General features: G+C 45.5%; 1 protein-coding gene across 1 annotated transcript; it reads right to left on the bottom strand.

Moving 5' to 3' along the window:
• Positions 1 to 11600: 11600 nt before the first annotated feature.
• On the bottom strand, positions 11601 to 12204 carry FGFBP2 (fibroblast growth factor binding protein 2). The gene is given in 2 exon segments (XM_029606211.1): positions 11601 to 11787; positions 11789 to 12204. Coding segments are annotated over 2 exon segments (603 nt in total).
• Between the last annotated feature and the right edge of the window lie 5922 nt (positions 12205 to 18126).

Genomic DNA, 18126 nt, shown 5'->3' with positions numbered 1-18126 from the left:
CCCACCTCCCTGACAGGAATGCTGAGTGACACATACTTTCTCTTTCCCTGGATACCAAGCAGAGACAGAAAACACAGCAAAACAGTAACACTGCCTCCCTCCTCAAATCTGTCTTTGCTGTAGCAAAGCCTGGTGATCCTGCACACGCCTTCTTCTCTCACAATGGGAAGGCCAAGCTGTTTACTTCTCCGAGGGACTTTTCTGAATGCTAAGGACCCTAACCACGGTGTCTTGGGTACAGGCCATTTACTTACAGAAAACCGCTGTTGCTTTCTAGTGCCTTTTGGAGAAGGCGAGCTGATAATAATGACATTCCTCCGATGCGTATGCAAACCTCAAGTGCTAAGTAACGATTTGGTAGGGGAGCTGCAGGAAAGCTCAGTGACTGTCTTAAGGACACAGGGTAGGTGGCCAGGGTAATCTCTAACCTTTGTGCTGTGCTGTCAGACCTATCACTCAGAAATCTGGGCTCACAATAGAAACCGTAGACCTGATTTACTAAGGCTTCCCCCCCCCCCCCCCATTCCATGCCTATGGAGGAAAAGTTTAGTAAATCAAGCCCTGTGTAAGGAATTGTAGAAAATACAATCGTGAAGCTCATTCTTGTTTCACAGAATTATGCAGGTAGCACGATAAAGAAGAAAAGCTGCTCATGAAGGAAGCCAAAATCTGAGGTCCTAAAAGTGCTTCCAGACATGATGCACTTTAGCTACGTCACAATGCAGCCTATTTAACCAGGAGAACCCATACGGCATTCATTCCAGATTGCCCATTTCCACGAATGTCCTAGAATAAACCAAAGAGCTTAAGTTTATTTCAAGATCAGTCAGCGGTCTTAAAAAAAAAAGATCTTTTAGTTTCTAGGTTTCAGTGCTTCTATGCTCAAAACACTGTGCAGACCTGCTGCAGTCTTTCAGATATTTTTTTTTTCCGCTAACACGAAGGTCATTCATAGGATTTATCTGTCACAATAGGATCAATCGGAGAACAGTGGACTGTTAATGAATTGAATAATCTCTTACTTTCATCACACAGCTGACAATCCATTTTGCCGAGCCCCTTTATGAATATATAGTTTTTATTGTGCTTTGTCTTTTAGTTCTTTTCTCTTCGTCTCCATCTTAGAACATGTATAAGGTACCCGCATCTTCTTTATCATTCTCTGCGTCACTCATTTTCCCTGTGTGTACCCCTTACATTTTCCTAGTTTTTAATTCAGTGCTGTTGCTCTTACCCTGTGATAACCAAGCATCAGTTAAAGCAAGGGGAGGAGTAGCCTTGTGGTTAGACCAGCAGGCTGCACAGCAGGGAAACCAGGATTCGAATCCCGTTGCCCCTCCCTGTGTCTTTGGGCAATTCACTTCACTCTCTATTTCTTCAGGCACCAGCTTAGATTGTGAGTCCTGTTGGGACAGAGAAAATACCTCTGCACCTGAATGTAACTCACCTTGAGCTACAATGAAAAGGCACAAGCTAAATAAAGTATCCATGTCACAATGCAATTTTTAGGTTTTCTGAGTGATAGATTTTGAAAAAACTTGCACATCAAATGCATTACTTTATTGAATTGTTCAAATCCGGAAAACTTTTGTGGGTAATGGCGCTATGCAAGGTACTGATTTAGGGGTGAATTTTAAAAAGAGATTTCTGCGGACTTGCACCTCATCAAAAGCAACAGTAAAACAGTAATTATTAGAGATGTGCTTCGGGTAAAAATTTGTGTCAGGCTTCATTTCAGGGGCCTCCCATTGGAATTTTGTTTTTCCCGTGGCTCGGGATTTTTTTTTCCGGGGGCCCCGATTTTCGGGTTAGTGCGCACTATTGGGAGTTAGCTAACATCCCTAGTAATTACACACTGCTAGCAAGCTGCTGCGCACTGCGGCCACCGGATTTAAAATATGGATTGGACATTCGTAACTTTTGGGCCTGCCTTGGAACGCCTCCGACATGCCATAGCTACGCCCTTTTTTCTTTTACTCGCTCACATGCATATTCGCACCTAATTTGCAGCTTTTAAAATATGTGTTGCTTGTGCAAGGCCCAGATACTCGCATATATGGGCCTTTTAACGTGAACCATGCTTTTAAAATTCACCCCTTAATGTGTAAAGTATATTTGTGCACCCTATGTAACTTAGGAAACATGTAAAGAAAAGTTAAACTGTAATCACATTTCAATACATATACATATATATTACTAGGGGCTGTGCCCCTGCTTGCTTCGCTGGCCAACCCCTTTGATGTTGGGGGGTGCAAATGGTAAAGGGGTGGGGGGGATGTACATGTGTAGATGGGTGGGTGCATTATTTTCCCCTTGCAATCTCCACATTGTCCTCCCCCCATTTCTGTGGGGGTGGTTAGTGGTGCATGGGGCTGGTAGGCGAGGGTGGGAGTGATGTAGATGGGGTGTGGGGGTGGACATGTGTGCTTGCACTCTTCCCAGCTCACACTCTCCACTTCCCCCCTTCCTTCCCCAATGGATGTGTTGATGTGGGGGGGAAGGGATGCGAAGGCAGGGAATGATGTAGGGGTTTGTGTGGGGTGGTGATACTGGTGTAAAGGGTGTGTGTATAGATGGATGGAGGAGGGTGGTATTGGATATGCTGGGGCTTAGGGTGGTGACTCTGTGTGCGTGCTTTCCCCCCCTCCCCCCGCCCTGTCCCGCTGTACCCTGACACTCTCCAGTTCCTCCCCCTCTCTTCCTCCCCTGTGCGGGGAGAGATGGTGTACGTGGTGACGGTGAGGGGGTTGAGGGTGATAGGCATGTGCACAGAGCGGGTGGGTGAGTTTATGTAGGGGCGGGGGCATAGTGAGGGTGTGAGTGTATGATGGGGAGATGGAAAGCTTTGCGCGTGTGCATGCACAATTTCCCTGTCATATTCTCCATTTGTCCCCCTTGATATTCCCTCTCCTCCCCTACTTAAACCTCATCCCCTCCCATCTCATCCTTGTAACTCACCCTCCTCCTATCGTCTCCTCTTGTCTCTCCCTTTTAACTCTTCTAATTTATTTATTTGTTTATTTATTTATTGTTTATTTATTTTTTATATACTGACATTCGATCTGACATATCACATCGGCTTACAGACAATATAAATGGTTTCATACATTAAAACTTAGAATTAACTTTAGTTGAACAAAGGTTAACTTTAGCTGAACAAAACAAGTTAACAAGAAATTTAAAGGTGTTAGTGGGAACTTAAATGAAAATAACATAGGCTAAGGACGTTTGTCATTATAGGATTTATCATAAGGTTTCAGTAGGGAGACAACATCGTTTTTTTTTTTTACAGGTAAGCCCTATATTCATTTTCAGTGTTTGTGATTGTTGGGTGGTTTTGATTGGCATCATGTTATTGATACAAAGGCTTTTTGAAAGAGCCATGTCTTTAGGTTTTTCTTGAAAGTTTGGGACATTGATTCTGTTCTTAGCTCTGTTGGTAGCTTGTTCCATAGGGGGGGTCCTGCCAGGGATAGAGCACTATCCCTTGTTGTCATAAGGTGCGCTTTTTGTGGTATTTGTGGAGCGGAGGTTCCTTTGGGGGGGGGGGTGAAAATGTAATGCAGCATTCATCCAGTCAATCTTATCATTGTGAAGTGTTTTGTGTATGAGGGTTAGGGCTTTGTACTGGATTCTATAAGGAATGGGTAGCCAGTGTAGCTCTTTAAGGATTGATGTGATGTGGTCCGATCTTTTGCTGTTTGTGAGTGTTCTGGCAGCAGCACTTTGTAATAGGGTGGCTGACAGGAGGCCCAGTAGTAGGGTGTTGCAGTAGTCGAGTTTTGAGAAAAGTAGGGCCTGCTGTACAGTTCAATAGTCTTGGGTGTATAGGAACGGTTTGAGTTTTCTTAAGACCTGGAGCTTGTGGTATCTGTCTTTTATCATGGTGTTGATGTGTTTTTTAAGGTTTAGTTCAATATCTAGGACAATGCCTAGATTCTTTACTGTCGAGACTATTTGGTTTTTTGATTGGCATAATTTGATGTTGGGGTTGGGTGGTGAGGAGAGTTTGTTGGATATGTATAGGATTTTCGTTTTATTGTGGTTGAGAGAGAGAGGGACATTTGAGATAGTAGGTGCCTTATTGCTGATAGATGAGTATCCCACAGTTTTAGTGTATTCTCAAGGGAGTCTTTTAGGGGGAGCAGAATTTGGACTTCATCTGCATATACATAGCGGGATAGTCCTAATCTGTTTAGGAGTTTGCATAGGGGCATCATGTATATGTTGAAGAGGGTAGATGATAGGGCTGAGCCTTGTGGGACGCCGTGTGGGAGGGGAATCTGTTTGGATTCTGCCGAGTTTAGTCTTACTTTGTACAATCTGTTAGATAGGTATGAGTTGAACCAGTTGATCGTAATGTGGCTGGGGCGGGCCTCTCGGTCGAGGGTTGGGCAGCGCGGGTTGCGGCTTGGAGGGCCATTGGTGAAGAAGGTGTTCGCTGGGACTCGATGGGCTCGCTGGCTCGGGACCCCGGCGGGTCAGTGAGGCCACGCAGAGCCTCGAGGATGGTGGCATCGGCGAGGCAGTGATGTTGAGGTGAGCTGGCGCCTGCACTTTTGGAGGCCTCGTGGTTGACGGTGTCGAATGCTGTGGAGATATCAAGTAAAATAAGTAGATAGGAGTAACCGCTGTCTAGTCCTCTGAGGATTGTGTCAGTGAGGGAGAGTAGTAGAGTTTCTGTGCTAAAGAATTTCCTGAATCCGTGTTGAGCCGGGGATAAAATATTATGGGTTTCCAGGTGCTCGGAGAGTTGTTGGTTTACAATTTTTTCAAGGATCTTGGCTATGAAGGCAAGAATAGAAATGGGCCTGAAATTTGCTGGGTCGGAATCATCAAGTTATGGTTTTTAAGGATAGGCTTCATGACGGCACATTTTAAGTTATCTGGGAAAATACCTTGTTCAAGTGATAGGTTGACTATGTCGGCTATGGATTTGGCAATGATGTTAGAGACTTGTTTTAGGATTTTTATTGGAATGGGATCGAGGGGATGTGTGGCAGGATTGATTTTTCGTATGATTGCTTTGATTTCTGTAGATGCAACGTTCTCAAATTGTGTCCATCTGACGTTTGGTGTACTTGATAATTTTGTGGTTTCATCGTTCGAGTTGGGTTTTTTTGCGATTAGATTTGAAATTTTGTTGCTAAAGAATTGGGCAAGTTCTTTGCAGGTTTTTGTTTGGCATTTCTGGGTGAGTTTTGAATTGGTTGTGTAAGATCATTGACGTATGCAAATAGTGTTCTGGGGTTGAATTGATAGTTATGTATTTTCTTCGTGTAGAATTCTTGCTTGGCTTTTTCGGAGTCTGTTCTGTATATATATAGAATGGTTCTGAACCTGTCTTTTAGATAGGGGGTTGGGTTTCTCCTCCATTTTTTTTCATTCTGTCTTAATAGTCGTTTGATATATTTTAATTCGGGGGTATACCATGGGGCTTTATATTTGGTGTCTGGCTTAATTTCTTTTTTGATAAATGGGTATTTGATGCTTGTGACTTCTGCATTGATGTTGATCCAGGAGTTTACAGTGGAGTTCGTGTCATTCTTGTTTAAGGATTTCAGAGTGTCTGGTAAGATTTCAGTTAAGTCTTCGCTGGTACATGGTCTATCGAATTCAATGTATTTCTTGATATCATTTGGTTCTATGAGGTGTAGCTTGGTTTGTATTGGTTTGTGGTCTGACCATGGAATTGTGGAAGCTGTAGGTGGGTCATTAATTGTAATTTTTTTATTAATAAATATTAGGTTGAGGGTGTATCCTGACCTCTGGGTGGAGGTGTTTATTAGTTGTTTGAATCCGATCGCAGTCATGGTGTCCAGTAGAAGTTCGCAGGTGGTTGAAAGAGGTGTTTTATCTATGTGTAGGTTGAAATCACTCAGGATAATTGTGGGGTTGTCCATGTTGATGTTGTTTGTAATGGTTTCAATTAGTGTGGATAAGTTGTGTTCATGGAGTCCAGGTGGTGCGTAGAGAAGAAGGATTTGCAGGTTTTTTGATTTGAAAAGGCCTATTTCGAAAGGGAGTGGAAGCATAGTGGGGTGGCATTTAAATTTGAGTTTCTTTAATGCTAGGAATAATAAACCTCCTCCTTTTCATTTTGGCCTAGGTAGAGAAAAAACATTGTAGATTTTATTTGGGTAGTTGGTTGACTAGGGCTATGTCAGAGCTTTTGAGCCATGATTCAGTGACACAAAATGTATCTGGGCGATTATCTAGCAGGTTATTGTGGATTATCTAGCAGGTTATTGTGGATTATTGGCATCTTTTTTGTCACGGATTGCGCATTGAGCAAGGTCAATGTTAGGATGGTGAGGGCTGTAAAATGTGCGTTGGGATTGATTGGGATTGTGGTGAGGGATCGTGGTCTGCTGGGGGTGTTTGTTATTCTTTGTATACTATTCCTGTCATGAGGTACAGCTGGGATTTTGTTGATCAGTTCCATGTTGGAGTTTCTATATTGACAGTGATTTGCGATTGCAGATAGTTGAGATAGAGTAGGATACTTACAGATATGTTATTCTTTGAGATGCTGGGTATTGTGGAAGGAGGTGGATGTTGGGAAGATGAGATGCTGTTATGATGGGTATCCTAATGAATATTTTCCAGTTATGTTAGGTGGAGGCAGTACAAAGGAGGCAGCACAAAGGGGCACACCAAGGGGCAGGCCCCTTGGTCGTGCTCCTTAGGCGCGCGACGCCTGGTGCGCAGCGCCAGCTGCTTGTACCTGCGCTTTTGGAGGCCTCGGCGCATTGTATGATGTCTGCTGGGGTGGGCCTCTTGGTCGAGGGGCGGACAGCACAGGTTGCGGCTCAGAGGGTCCTCGGTGAAGAAGCCTTCCACTGGGCCTCAATGGGCTCGCTGGCTCGGGACCCTGGCGGGTCAGCGCCGGCCGCACAGAGCCTCGAGGATGGCGGCATCAGTGAGGCAGTGATGGCGAGGTGAGCTGGCACCTGCCCTTTTGGAGGTCTCGGCGCGTTGTCTGATGTCGGCTGGGCCGGGCCTCTCGGTCGAGGGTTGGGCAGCGCGGGTTGCGGCTCGGAGGGCCGTAGGTGAAGAAGCCGTCTGCTGGGACTCGATGGGCTCGCTGGCTCGGGACCCCGGCGGGTCAGTGCCAGCCACGCAGAGCCTCGAGGATGGCGGCGTCGGCGAGGCAGTGATGGCGAGGTGAGCTGGCGCCTGCACTTTTGGAGGCCTCGGTGCGTTGTCTGACGTCGGCTGGGCAGGTCTCTCGGTCGAGGGGCGGGCAGTGCGGGTCGCGGCTCGGAGGGTCATCGGTGAAGAAGCTGTCCACTGGGGCTTGATGGGCTCGCTGGTTCAGGACCCCGGCGGGTCAGCGCCGGCTGCGCAGAGCCTTGAGGATGGTGGTGACAGCAAGGCACTGATGGTGAGGTGAGCTGGCACCAGTGCTTTTGGAGGCCTCAGCACGTTGTGTGATGTCGGCTGGGCGAGCTGTTGGTCAAGGGGTGGGCAGTGCGGGTCGCGGCTCAGAGGGTCATCGGTGAAGAAGCTGTCCACTGGGGCTCGATGGGCTCGCTGGCTCGGGACCCTGGCTGGTCAGCACTGGCCGCACAGAGCCTCGAGGATGGCGGCGTTGGCGAGGCAGTGATCATCTAATTCTTGCCTGCCCTCCTTTTTCACTCTTCTTTTCCCAACGCAAGCCTAGTCTTTCTACTGCTGAAGGGGCCTGGGAAACCTCATTAGCCTTTCTACATCTGTTGTTCCCTTTTCTCTTTCTCTGGTGTGGGTCTGGGAAACCCCAGAAGCCATTTCGTTTGCTGCCCCCTCCCCACCACTGCTGCTGCTACAGTGCTGATTGTGCCGGCCATGTCCTGCATTAACTGAGGTCTCCTGCCATCGCCTACAATAATGTGCCGGTTGTCCTTCTGATCCAGATGAGCATTAATATGCATGCCCATGCACAGATGTGCTGTACTGCCACCTTGGTTTTAGATTGTGAAAGTGGAGTGTGTGCCACAGAGGATTTGTGGATGGTGTGGAGGGTATATGCATGTATTTAGAGGGAGGTTATATGGGGGCATTGGACTGTATGCATGGGTGGGCATTGGTGTTGTGTGGTTGTCAGGGCCGGTGCGTTCCTATAGGAGAAATAGGCAGTCACCTAGGGCGCCAGCCATTAGGTGGCATCAAAGAGCAGCCATGTGGGGCCATAAGTGTAGCCCATCCTACTTGTGGCCGAGAGAAGCAGAGTCTCAGTGGTCCAAGAGTGGTGCCTCTGTTTGTATGTGTGTGTAAGTGAGAGGGATGGTGTGTGTACGAGACAACAATGTTGTTAGTGAGAGAGGGGGAGGGAGCCTGTGTAATGAGATTGTGTGTGTGAATGAGAAAAGGAACCTAAGTGTGTGTAAGAGAGGGTGCCTGCCTGAGTGAGTGAGGTTGGAGCTGGAGCCTGGACCGGGGGGGGGGGGGAGGGAGGGAGGGAGGGCCTAATACTCTTGCACCGGCCCTGGTGGTTGTTATGATGGTGTGAGTGACAATGGAGGTATGGGGTATGTGTGGGTGGTGGTGGTGTCAGTGGTGTGAGGGTAGAATGGGTATTGTATGTGGGGTAGAGTAGGTGTGTGGGACAGAGCATTACAACTGGGCTTATGGTTGTGTTCTTGTGGAGTAGGTCGTAGGGTGAAAATGGAAGTGTGTAGAGGTGAAGGGTGCATGTATGGATGGCATGTGATGCTGCTGGGAGGGGTGAGTTGGTGTGTGAGTGATGAGAGTTGATACATAGTTTTCTGAGGTGTGAATGGTTGTGGGGGTTGTGTGTGAGAAGATATGTTTTTGTGGTGTGGGTGATATGTATTGCTGTGTGTGTGTGTGTGTGGGGGGGGTGAGTGGCTAGAGATGAGCAATGAGGTTGAGTGTTGCAACTGGCTTTGCAGGGATGTGCAAGTGGAGGTATGGGTGACATGTAGTGATGGTTTAAGTGGTCTGAGGGGTTGAGTATATGGTGTGAAAGTGTGTGTGGGTGTGCAAGGGAAGAGGTAAGAGTTGTGGCAGGGTTTCCAGTAGTGTGTGTGGTATAAGAGACTGTGTGGTTAGGGGTGTGTGGGTAGAGATGTGTCTGAGGATATGTGTTTGTGGTGTGAGTTTCCAGGGTGGGGAAGTAGGTTTGCGGAGGGTGGAGTGTTGCAACTGGGTTCATGGTGGTGTGTATGCCAGGATGAAGAAGGAGGCTTGCAGCGGAGGGACAGAGACTTGTGGTGTGGGTGGTTGTGTAGGGGTGGAGGTATGGATTTGTGGTATCAGCGGTTTGAGAAGGTGAGTGTGTAGAGTATGGTGGTAGTGTGAGTAGTGTGCCGCAGGGTGAGTGTTGCGAGTTTTCTGGCGGTTCATGTGTTGTGAGTGGCTGTCGGGAGGTTGCGTGTAGTTGGAGGTTTGGGGAAAAGTGTCTCAGGATATGTTTTTGTAGAAGTGGATGGTGTGAGTGGGTGTTTGAGGGGGGAACGGTGTTGGGTGGGGGCAGAGGTGTGTCTGTGGGTTGCATGCATTGAAGGTGTGGGAAGGACTATGGAGTGTGTGTGGGTGTACTGGAAGGGTGTGGAGTGAATGCAGGAGCGTGGATACCCTTTTCTCATTGCACTCCACACTTTGTCATCCTTCCTACTGTTTACTTCCTGACCCTTTTCCCCCCTTCTCCTGTACTCTCTCTACACCCGTCCTGTCCGCCCTCTCCCTTCCTCTCCCTTCTACTGTCTCCTGAGAAGCTGATTGAGGCTGAAATGTCAAAGGCTTTGTCTGTGGAATGGTTCTCTGCCTACGGTCTCCCCCCTCCCCCCTCCCCCATACCTTCACTGACTCTGGGGAGGTTGTAAAGTGCTGATAGGAGTTTGAATGTTTTGTTTGCCTGCTTCTCCTCTTCTGTTGAAGCCTGTCGCTTCTGCTGGCCCCTCACTGTCTCTATGGGTGGGTGAATCCGCAGCAGTCGCGCCCTCCCAGACTATTTGCCGATCTGTGCGTGTATTGAGGCATGCGCATGTGCAATCATGCTGAAATGACCACCCAGAGTCCCTGATATTCTTATAATTCAGAGATAGTTTAATTTATTTAATTTGATTAATTGCTTTTCTGTAACAATGAAATCAAAGTGATGTACAGGTAACAAATATACAATACATATCAGGTAGAATCAGACAGGTTCTAGAGTTGTTTTGCGTTTGATTCAGGACAGTCATTCTAGTTTTTCAGAACAGTATATAAAGCATTACATTCAAATAAACGTTCATAGCAGGGAAACAGTAGCAGCATATTTACATAGAGAGAGTCCTGTTTCCAAACCAAACCGAGAAGCGTGAAACACAATACTGAATCGCACACACACATACACAGCTGCAATGGAATGCTCTCTTTGTCTCATAAAAATGATTTTGTAAAAATGTAGAGATAAAACTAGATTTCTCAGCACGTCCTGTTCACTGTGTGCGCTGCATTTCCGTTACTCCTCAGTCAGAAGGTGCTGCATGCCTTTATTTTCCCAGCAGGTTTCTACGGTTTTGTAGCTGTCATCTCTAAAGGACAGGCCAAGGACGTGAATCTTAAGCTTGTCACTGTAAAAGAAACGATAGTGTCTGTTAGCCTCCCCACAATTCCTAATAGTTAATAAATACCTAATAGTAAAAAAAAAAAAACCATACCTCAATTAATTAGTTCAGTTCTCTGGGTAAATACATAGGCACATGCCATTTGACCTTTGCACATGTATACTGTCAGCAGCAAGCTAAGCATATGTAATCAGATCACAGTCAAGCACTGTATTTTACCTTTGGTGCATGGATATTGACCAAGTACAGTAAGAGCCATATCAAATATATTACTTGGATAGTCAGGATATGTCAAGTGTTGATTCTTTTAAAAGGAGATGTAATTAACTTGATTATAAACAGTCGTTTAAAAGCACTTTTACCATACACGTTTTACTGCACATAGTTTATTTCATTCTATTACACACACACACACCCCTAAACCTATATATATATATATATATATATATATATATATATATATATATATATATATATATATATATATATATATATATATATATATAGTATGCATGCTGCATTGATAAGGCTAAAAAAGTTTAAAGCATTCAAAGTACTTAGGTCTGTATATTTCTCTCTCTCTCAATCCTGCTAAATGTCTGTATGTTATGCCACAGCATGTGCACTTTTAGCCAAACCAAGAAGAGCATTTCTGGGGACATATTTAGATCAGAGGAGCATAGAATTGAAAATACAGTCTATCTTCCCTAGAAAAAAAGTAAGCAGGTGCAAATGTCTATGGGTACAAATTTGAAAGTAAGAGCACGTGAGTACTTCTGCTTTAAAAATTGGTGGAAAGTCTGCAGGTTAAAAGTACCTGTGAACTCTGTCCCAAAGTGAACACTTTGAAAATAACCCCCTCAATGTCTCATCTATGACACTGATGAACAAGTTCTCCTCGCTTTCAGCTCTACCATTACAACGTATGTAAGGAAACCCTCTCCTTCTTTGCCATAATATGCACTCCTTGCTTCTCCTATGTGGAGTCCTTCTCCCACCCCCAACCTTCACTCACACACACATGAAGAACTTTACCTGAAGTTATCTTCATCCTGAAAATATGCTGATCATGTAATAGCACAAGGTCTGAAAAGCTGCCCAGCAGTGCTTCTCTGCCTTCTTCTTTGCTTCTTTATCCTCACCATAATTTGGTTCTGTTGGTTTAACCTTGAAAGACGCAGGTTTAGGTTTCTCTAGCTTTTTGGCTGGAGTTTTTTTGAGTTGGCTTGTCTGGCTTGGGTGGATCTGCTTGCTTGCTTGGCCCCTGGCCAGAAGCGACTTTCTTCATATGAGAAGCTGCAGGAGCTTTTGGACAGAGAGTGCTCTTTATCAAGGTGGACTCACAGGCATTAGAGACCTTTTTGAGATCAAGGCTCATCTGATTCCAGAACACTTTTGGATTGTTATTGAAGGCACGGCAGTGTGATGGCTTTCCAATATATTCACACCAGTAGGACTTGCCTTGATTTTTGCATTCAATCCTGAGCCTTACTTCACCATGTCCACTGTTGGTCATCATGCAAGAATCTTTGTTTTTTGTTTGAAATTGAATCTTATCTTCAGCCTTGCTTCCCTGCTTTGGTGGTGCTTGCTGTCCAAAAGCTCCAAGGAAGCAAACATTTATTAGGAGAAGGAAGGTGGCAGTCTTCATCGTGAAACTCAGCTTATCAAATCCCTCAATAACAGACTATGAAACACTTAAAGAGATCCAGGCTATTGGGCTCTTTCAATTATAAAAGGTGGGGCATACCAAGAAGCTTCTCTCTTTGAAGGAGCGCTGCACTTTGCAAATAAACTACCTCAGTACAAGAATGTGCTCACAATTTATAGCTCATAGCAGTATCAAATATCCTGATATGATCACACAAGAAGGTAACAAGACACATCTTGCTGTATGGAACAAGATAGTTGAATAACCAAAAGCACATTTCTAAACAATCTGTGCATGTCATATATTCCAAATTTTTGACAAGAGATATTTTTTCTGTTTTCCAGCTGTCCTGCAGCTGCCTTCATGTTAGGTCTTGCACTATGAGAGCAAAATTACATAAAATTGTGAATCAAAGTAATGATATACAATATGTTTTCAGTTTCAGTCACACCTTTCTACTGGTAAACCAGTACTCAAAGCATGTTACAATACAAGATCAGTAGCAAAAATATAATTCAATAATAAATAATAATAATAATTCAGTTAGTACAGGCAAGCAAAATATAACAGTATATCATTAAATATGCAACAAGATAATATCACATTAAAACATAAAATAAACATTTACAACAATTTTATTGCTCACCTGTTTTCCATAGACATTGGTATAAATCAGCCACACAAGTGGGTGACATCATCCAATGGAACCAAGCCGGAAAAGCACTCTCAGCTCAGAAAGACCAAATAGATTTTTCTGAGCATATGGGGGCTTTCCTGCACAGCTGCCCACTGTGTGAGTCTCAGTCTTTATAGCAAACTACTCTTATCTCTGGGGGAGGTGAGAGGGTTTCTGTGGCTGGTTTATCTGGCTGTATACTGAGAATACCTGTTACAGCCGAACAACCTAGCTTTCTCTGTGGACAATTTTAATTTAGTTTAGTTTATTTCTTGATTAATTGCATATAAAAAAAAAGAGACCTGTGAGATGTACAATTAAAAAAAGTAGCAACAATCATAATATGCCAACAATTAGCAAGATTAATCAATCCTAAAACAAATTTAGAAAATAACATGATAAAAGAATTAAAATATAAACAAGAGTAAGAAATTAAAATAAAGCAGCTCAAACAGACTAAACTGAGAAGTAAATATAAGAATAGTACAGATGTGTGAATAAATGAAACAATAAAAAGGCAGAATAAAAAAATAAGAGTAGGAAATTAAAACAAGGCAACTCACATTAAACTAATAAGAACTAAACACAAGACTAGTACAAATATATAAACAAATAAAAGAAGAAATAAAAAGGCAAAATAAAAAACAATAGTTAAAATAACATATCCACAGAATGAGAATATAGCATCTTCTAAATAGATCTATTAAGATGTATAAACTAGGAGTAAAAAAAGAAATAATAACATAACCACAGAATGAGAATAGAGCATCTTCTAAATAGATCTATTAAGATGTATAAACTAGGAGTAAAAAAAGAAATATTTTAATTAGATGGAAAAGCCTGGAGAAAAGTATGGACTTCAAGGTCTTCCTGAATTTAAGATGTCTTTCTCCTGCTGTAAAGCAAGAGGAAAAGAATTCCACAAACATGGGGCAAGATACGAAAAGCTAACTTCCCTGGTCCTTTCAAATCAAATATTCTTAGAAGAAGGTAGGTCTAGTAATTCTTGTTGAGAGTATTGCAAACATTGTCCTGAGCGATGAGGAACTATAAAGCTGGAGGAGAAATATAAAAGAATAACCCAGGACAGCATCTTAAAAGTCAAGCAACCTATTTTAAATCCAATACGTAGAGAAACTGGGTGTTACGCCCGTGGGTCGCAGACGGCTGCAACCACTTATGCTCACCTCTTTCTTTGCTGCACCATCAATCCTAGGAAGAATGGCAGCCTCCGCCAGCCACCGTCAACCTGCCTGGCGTTCCCAGGACGGCGTCGGTGCTGCCGACCGCCATCTTGTTTCAGGGATCACCTAGCTGCGCACGCGCAAGGGCCACCTTTGTACACGTCATGGCGGGAACCTTGGGGGCGTCCCCTCCGAATGACATCATCTCCCTGCTGTACTTATACTGACTGGCCCTATGCTTTGACGAGTTAGCAGAAGTTTCCTCGTTGCTGAATTCCGCTCCATCCTTGGGCGTCCGGTTCCAGATTTCTTCCTTGGTGTGAGATGCTCTGGGTACACGCTCCTCGGGGGCCCTTCCACGTTCCTGGCTATCAGCTCCTCGGAGGGCCTTCCTGCCTTGGACTACTACCTGTCCCACTTCCCGGGGCGCTCTCCTGGAACTACCTCTTGTGAGTACATGACTATGAACTTCAACGATACCGAACCTATTGTGGGATTCTCTGCAGTGTACCCCATGCCTCGGGCTACTATCGTATCCTCCCCAGTAGGAGTCGCTCCGGTATACCCTGCGCTGCAGATGTACCGCACCATCTACAGGAGCTTCTTCCGGGTTCCTGCACCTCAGACTACCTTCTCATCATCAACACAGAACAGACATCTTCGGCGTATCCCGCTCTGCGGGCCACTACTGGATCTTCACTTTGGGGGTATATCCTTGAGCTCAGAACTTTGCTTTTCCTTCCTTCATAATAAAGTCTCTACCATACAGCTGTGTTCGAGACTACTGAGACGTCGCTACCGACAGTGAGGCTCACAGGGTTCCTCCCTGTGAGCAGTGACACCTCTCACCTCGGCCCAGGGTTCGCACTCTTACAAAAACATAACACTGGGAGCTAGTGCAGTGCAATAAAAAGGAGAGTGACAGGATCATATCAGCTTTTACCAAAAATTAATTTGGCAGCCATTTTCTGAGCTGTCTGAAGTCTCCTAATTTGTGTGGTTGAGAGGCTATAGAACAGAGCATTACAATTATCAAGTCTAGATAAAATAAGAAAGTGAACTAAGGTTTTTAAGTTTTCAGAATCAAGGAATGGTCTAAGATGACTGATAAAATGAAGACAGATGTAATTGGAGAAGCTAAGTATTGAATCAATTCGAACACCCAAAGTGGTTAACGATGCTTTTAAGTTGAATAGGGTTTCCTCCTGACAACCTGGGTGAAGGAAACAGTGCAGTGATATGTTTACTAACGAACCACATTGCCTCCAATTTTTCTGGGTTAATTTTGAGTTTGAAATGTTTCAGCCAACTGACCCCTTCAGCAAGACAACTATTGAACTTGGTGAGGGAAGGAGTTAACTTCTCATCATAGCTTACAATTATTTGTAGGGATGTGCAGCAGGGATGGATTCATCCCATTTGGTATTTGTATTCGTCTTGACCCAAATCCGTTGCATCCATTCTCGGGGGACCCCGATCCATTCATTAGTTACATATGTATTCGTTCCCCCAAAAAACCTCATCCCAAACCTTTAAATTTAATTAACTACAACCCCCACCCTCCTGACCCCCCAAGACTTGCCAAAAGTCCCTGGTGGTCCAGTGGGGGTCCTGGAGCGATCTTCTGCACTCAGGCTGTTGGCTGCCGGTATTTAAAATGGCACTGATAGCCTTTGCCCTTACTATGTCACAGGGGCTACCGGTGCCACTGGTTGGCCCCTGTCACATGGGAGGAGCACAAGATGGCGCCGGCCGTTCATTGCTCCTAGCATGTGACAGGGGCCGACCAATGGCACTGGTAGCCCCTGTGACATAGTAAGGGCAAAGGCTATTGGTGCCATTTTGAATACCGGCAGCCAACAGCCTGAGTGCAGAAGATCGCTCCAGGACCCCTGCTGGACCACCAGGGACTTTTGGCAAGTCTTGGGGGGGGGGGGGATCAGGAGGGTGGGGGTTTATTCGTTAGTGATACATTGTATTCGTGGGGGTTCGCCATACATTTCGTGACCCCTACGAATACAACGAATATGGCATATATGTTGCGGATTGCCAATATGTTGCAAACGAATGCACACCCCTAATTATTTGTATACCATCAGTGTAGAAATAACTTGTGAATCCTAAACTTTGAATAAGAATGAGCAAAGGGGCAAGATAAAAATATAACAAGATGGGACATAGGACAGATCCTTGAGAAACATCACAATTGAGGAAACTAGGACCAAAGTGGATTTCCAAGTAAAACAGCATGATCTGGATTCAAGAAAAAATTTAAACCAATTAAGGGGTTTATACGATTACCAATATCATGCAGATGGTCTAACAGTAGCTGATGATCAACAGTGTCAAAGGCAGAACTTAAATCCAGATGCACCAGCAGGACAGATTTCTCCTTGTTAAGATGTAGATGTTGAGACTGTGGACCCTTGGACCAGGACAAGAATTGGTACTACCTCTGAGGGATGACCCCCAATGATCCTCGTCACCAGCTGGCAGTGCAGGTGACAACAACCCGGCTGGAGCTTCACCTATACCAACCCTCGTTCCCCTCAGGTTGAGCCCTTGGGTGCCGGGGCCGGCAAGTCTTAGGTGCAGGTCACCTCGACGGGGACTGGAGCAGCAGCACAAGGGTCAGGACGGGCAGCAGATGAGCAGAGACGAGGAAGCAAGCTGAAGTCAGAACCTGGAAATCAAGCCAAGGATGGAAGCACAGGAACTAGAGGATGAGGAAAGGAATGGAGACAGGAACACTGGAACAGGCATGGATGCAGGAACTGGAACACTGGAACAGGGCTCAGGAACCAAGGACAGGATCAGGACCAGGATCAGGATCTGGAACAGAAGACGGGGACTTGAAGACATCAGGAAAAGCAACTAGCACTCCGAGGAAGTGACCTGTTGCCAAGGCAAAGATATGGGGACTGAGACAGGATTGAAATACCCCTCTGTCCTGACGTCATCCATCTGGGCGGGGCTGAAGTTTCACGCCGCGGCCCCTTTAAGAGGCGGGATTTTCTGTGCGCGCGCGCCTAGGGAGAGATGCACTGGAAGGAGGACAGTGGCGTTCAGAGCCACGTGGGAGGTCTGTGGCCAGCCAGCTCTGGAGCGGAGCTTGCTGCGCCTACCGGAGGAGCAACCACACCATGTCAGAGGAGGTAGGGGGGATCGGCCATGGCTTGCCGCAGCCAGGAGCCACAACAGTAACCCCCCTTACACTCCCTCACAGAAGGACCAGGTTTGTTGGGGTGAGTGCAATGAAAGTGCTGGAGCAAAGACTTATCCAGGATATTTGATGACGGCTCCCAGGAATTTTCCTCAGGACCAAATCCTTCCCAGGAAATCAAATACTCCCAACGTCTGTGACTTTGTCGCACATCCAGAATCTCTTTGACTTGATAGATGGGGTCTTCTTCAGAGACGACCTCCGGAGTCTTGGGTGGCGTGGCATGGAATGAGGAAAGCACGAATGGTTTTAACAGGGATACGTGAATGGAGTTATGGATCTTTAAACTAGTGGGAAGGCATAAGCGGTAAGTCACAGGACCCAGCCGCTCACTAATGGAAAATGGTCCAAAGTATTTAGGAGCAAGCCTCATCGAAGGGACCCGAAGACGAATGTGGTAGGTGCTTAGCCATACCTGGTCCCCTGGACTGAACAGCGGGGCTGGGCGACGGTGTTTATCTGACATTCACTTGGCAGTGTTGGCAGCCTTTAGAAGGTTGGCATTGGTGGTGTTCCACAAGCCGTGGAGTTGTTGAGCTGTGAGCTGGGCCGCCGGGGAAGGCATTGTTAGAGGCAAGGGCAGAGGACGTCTTGGTTGTTTGCCAAAGACCACCTGGAATGGAGAAGTCCCAGTGGCAGAGTGCACATGCGTATTGTGCGTAAATTCCACCCATGGTAATAGTGCCCAGTCATCTTGATGGCTCCCAACAAAAGAGCAGATGAAGGATTTTAACCCTCGATTGACTCGTTCAGCTTGGCCATTCCCCTGAGGATGGAAGGCAGATGTGAAGTCCAATTGCACCCCAAACGTTTTACATAAGGACTACTAGTATTTGGCC

This window comes from Rhinatrema bivittatum, chromosome 1, assembly GCF_901001135.1.
Source record: "Rhinatrema bivittatum chromosome 1, aRhiBiv1.1, whole genome shotgun sequence".
Classification (NCBI taxonomy): domain Eukaryota; kingdom Metazoa; phylum Chordata; class Amphibia; order Gymnophiona; family Rhinatrematidae; genus Rhinatrema; species Rhinatrema bivittatum.
The sequence above is the reverse complement of the archived record's forward strand: the minus strand, read 5'-3'. Positions and strand labels throughout refer to the sequence as shown.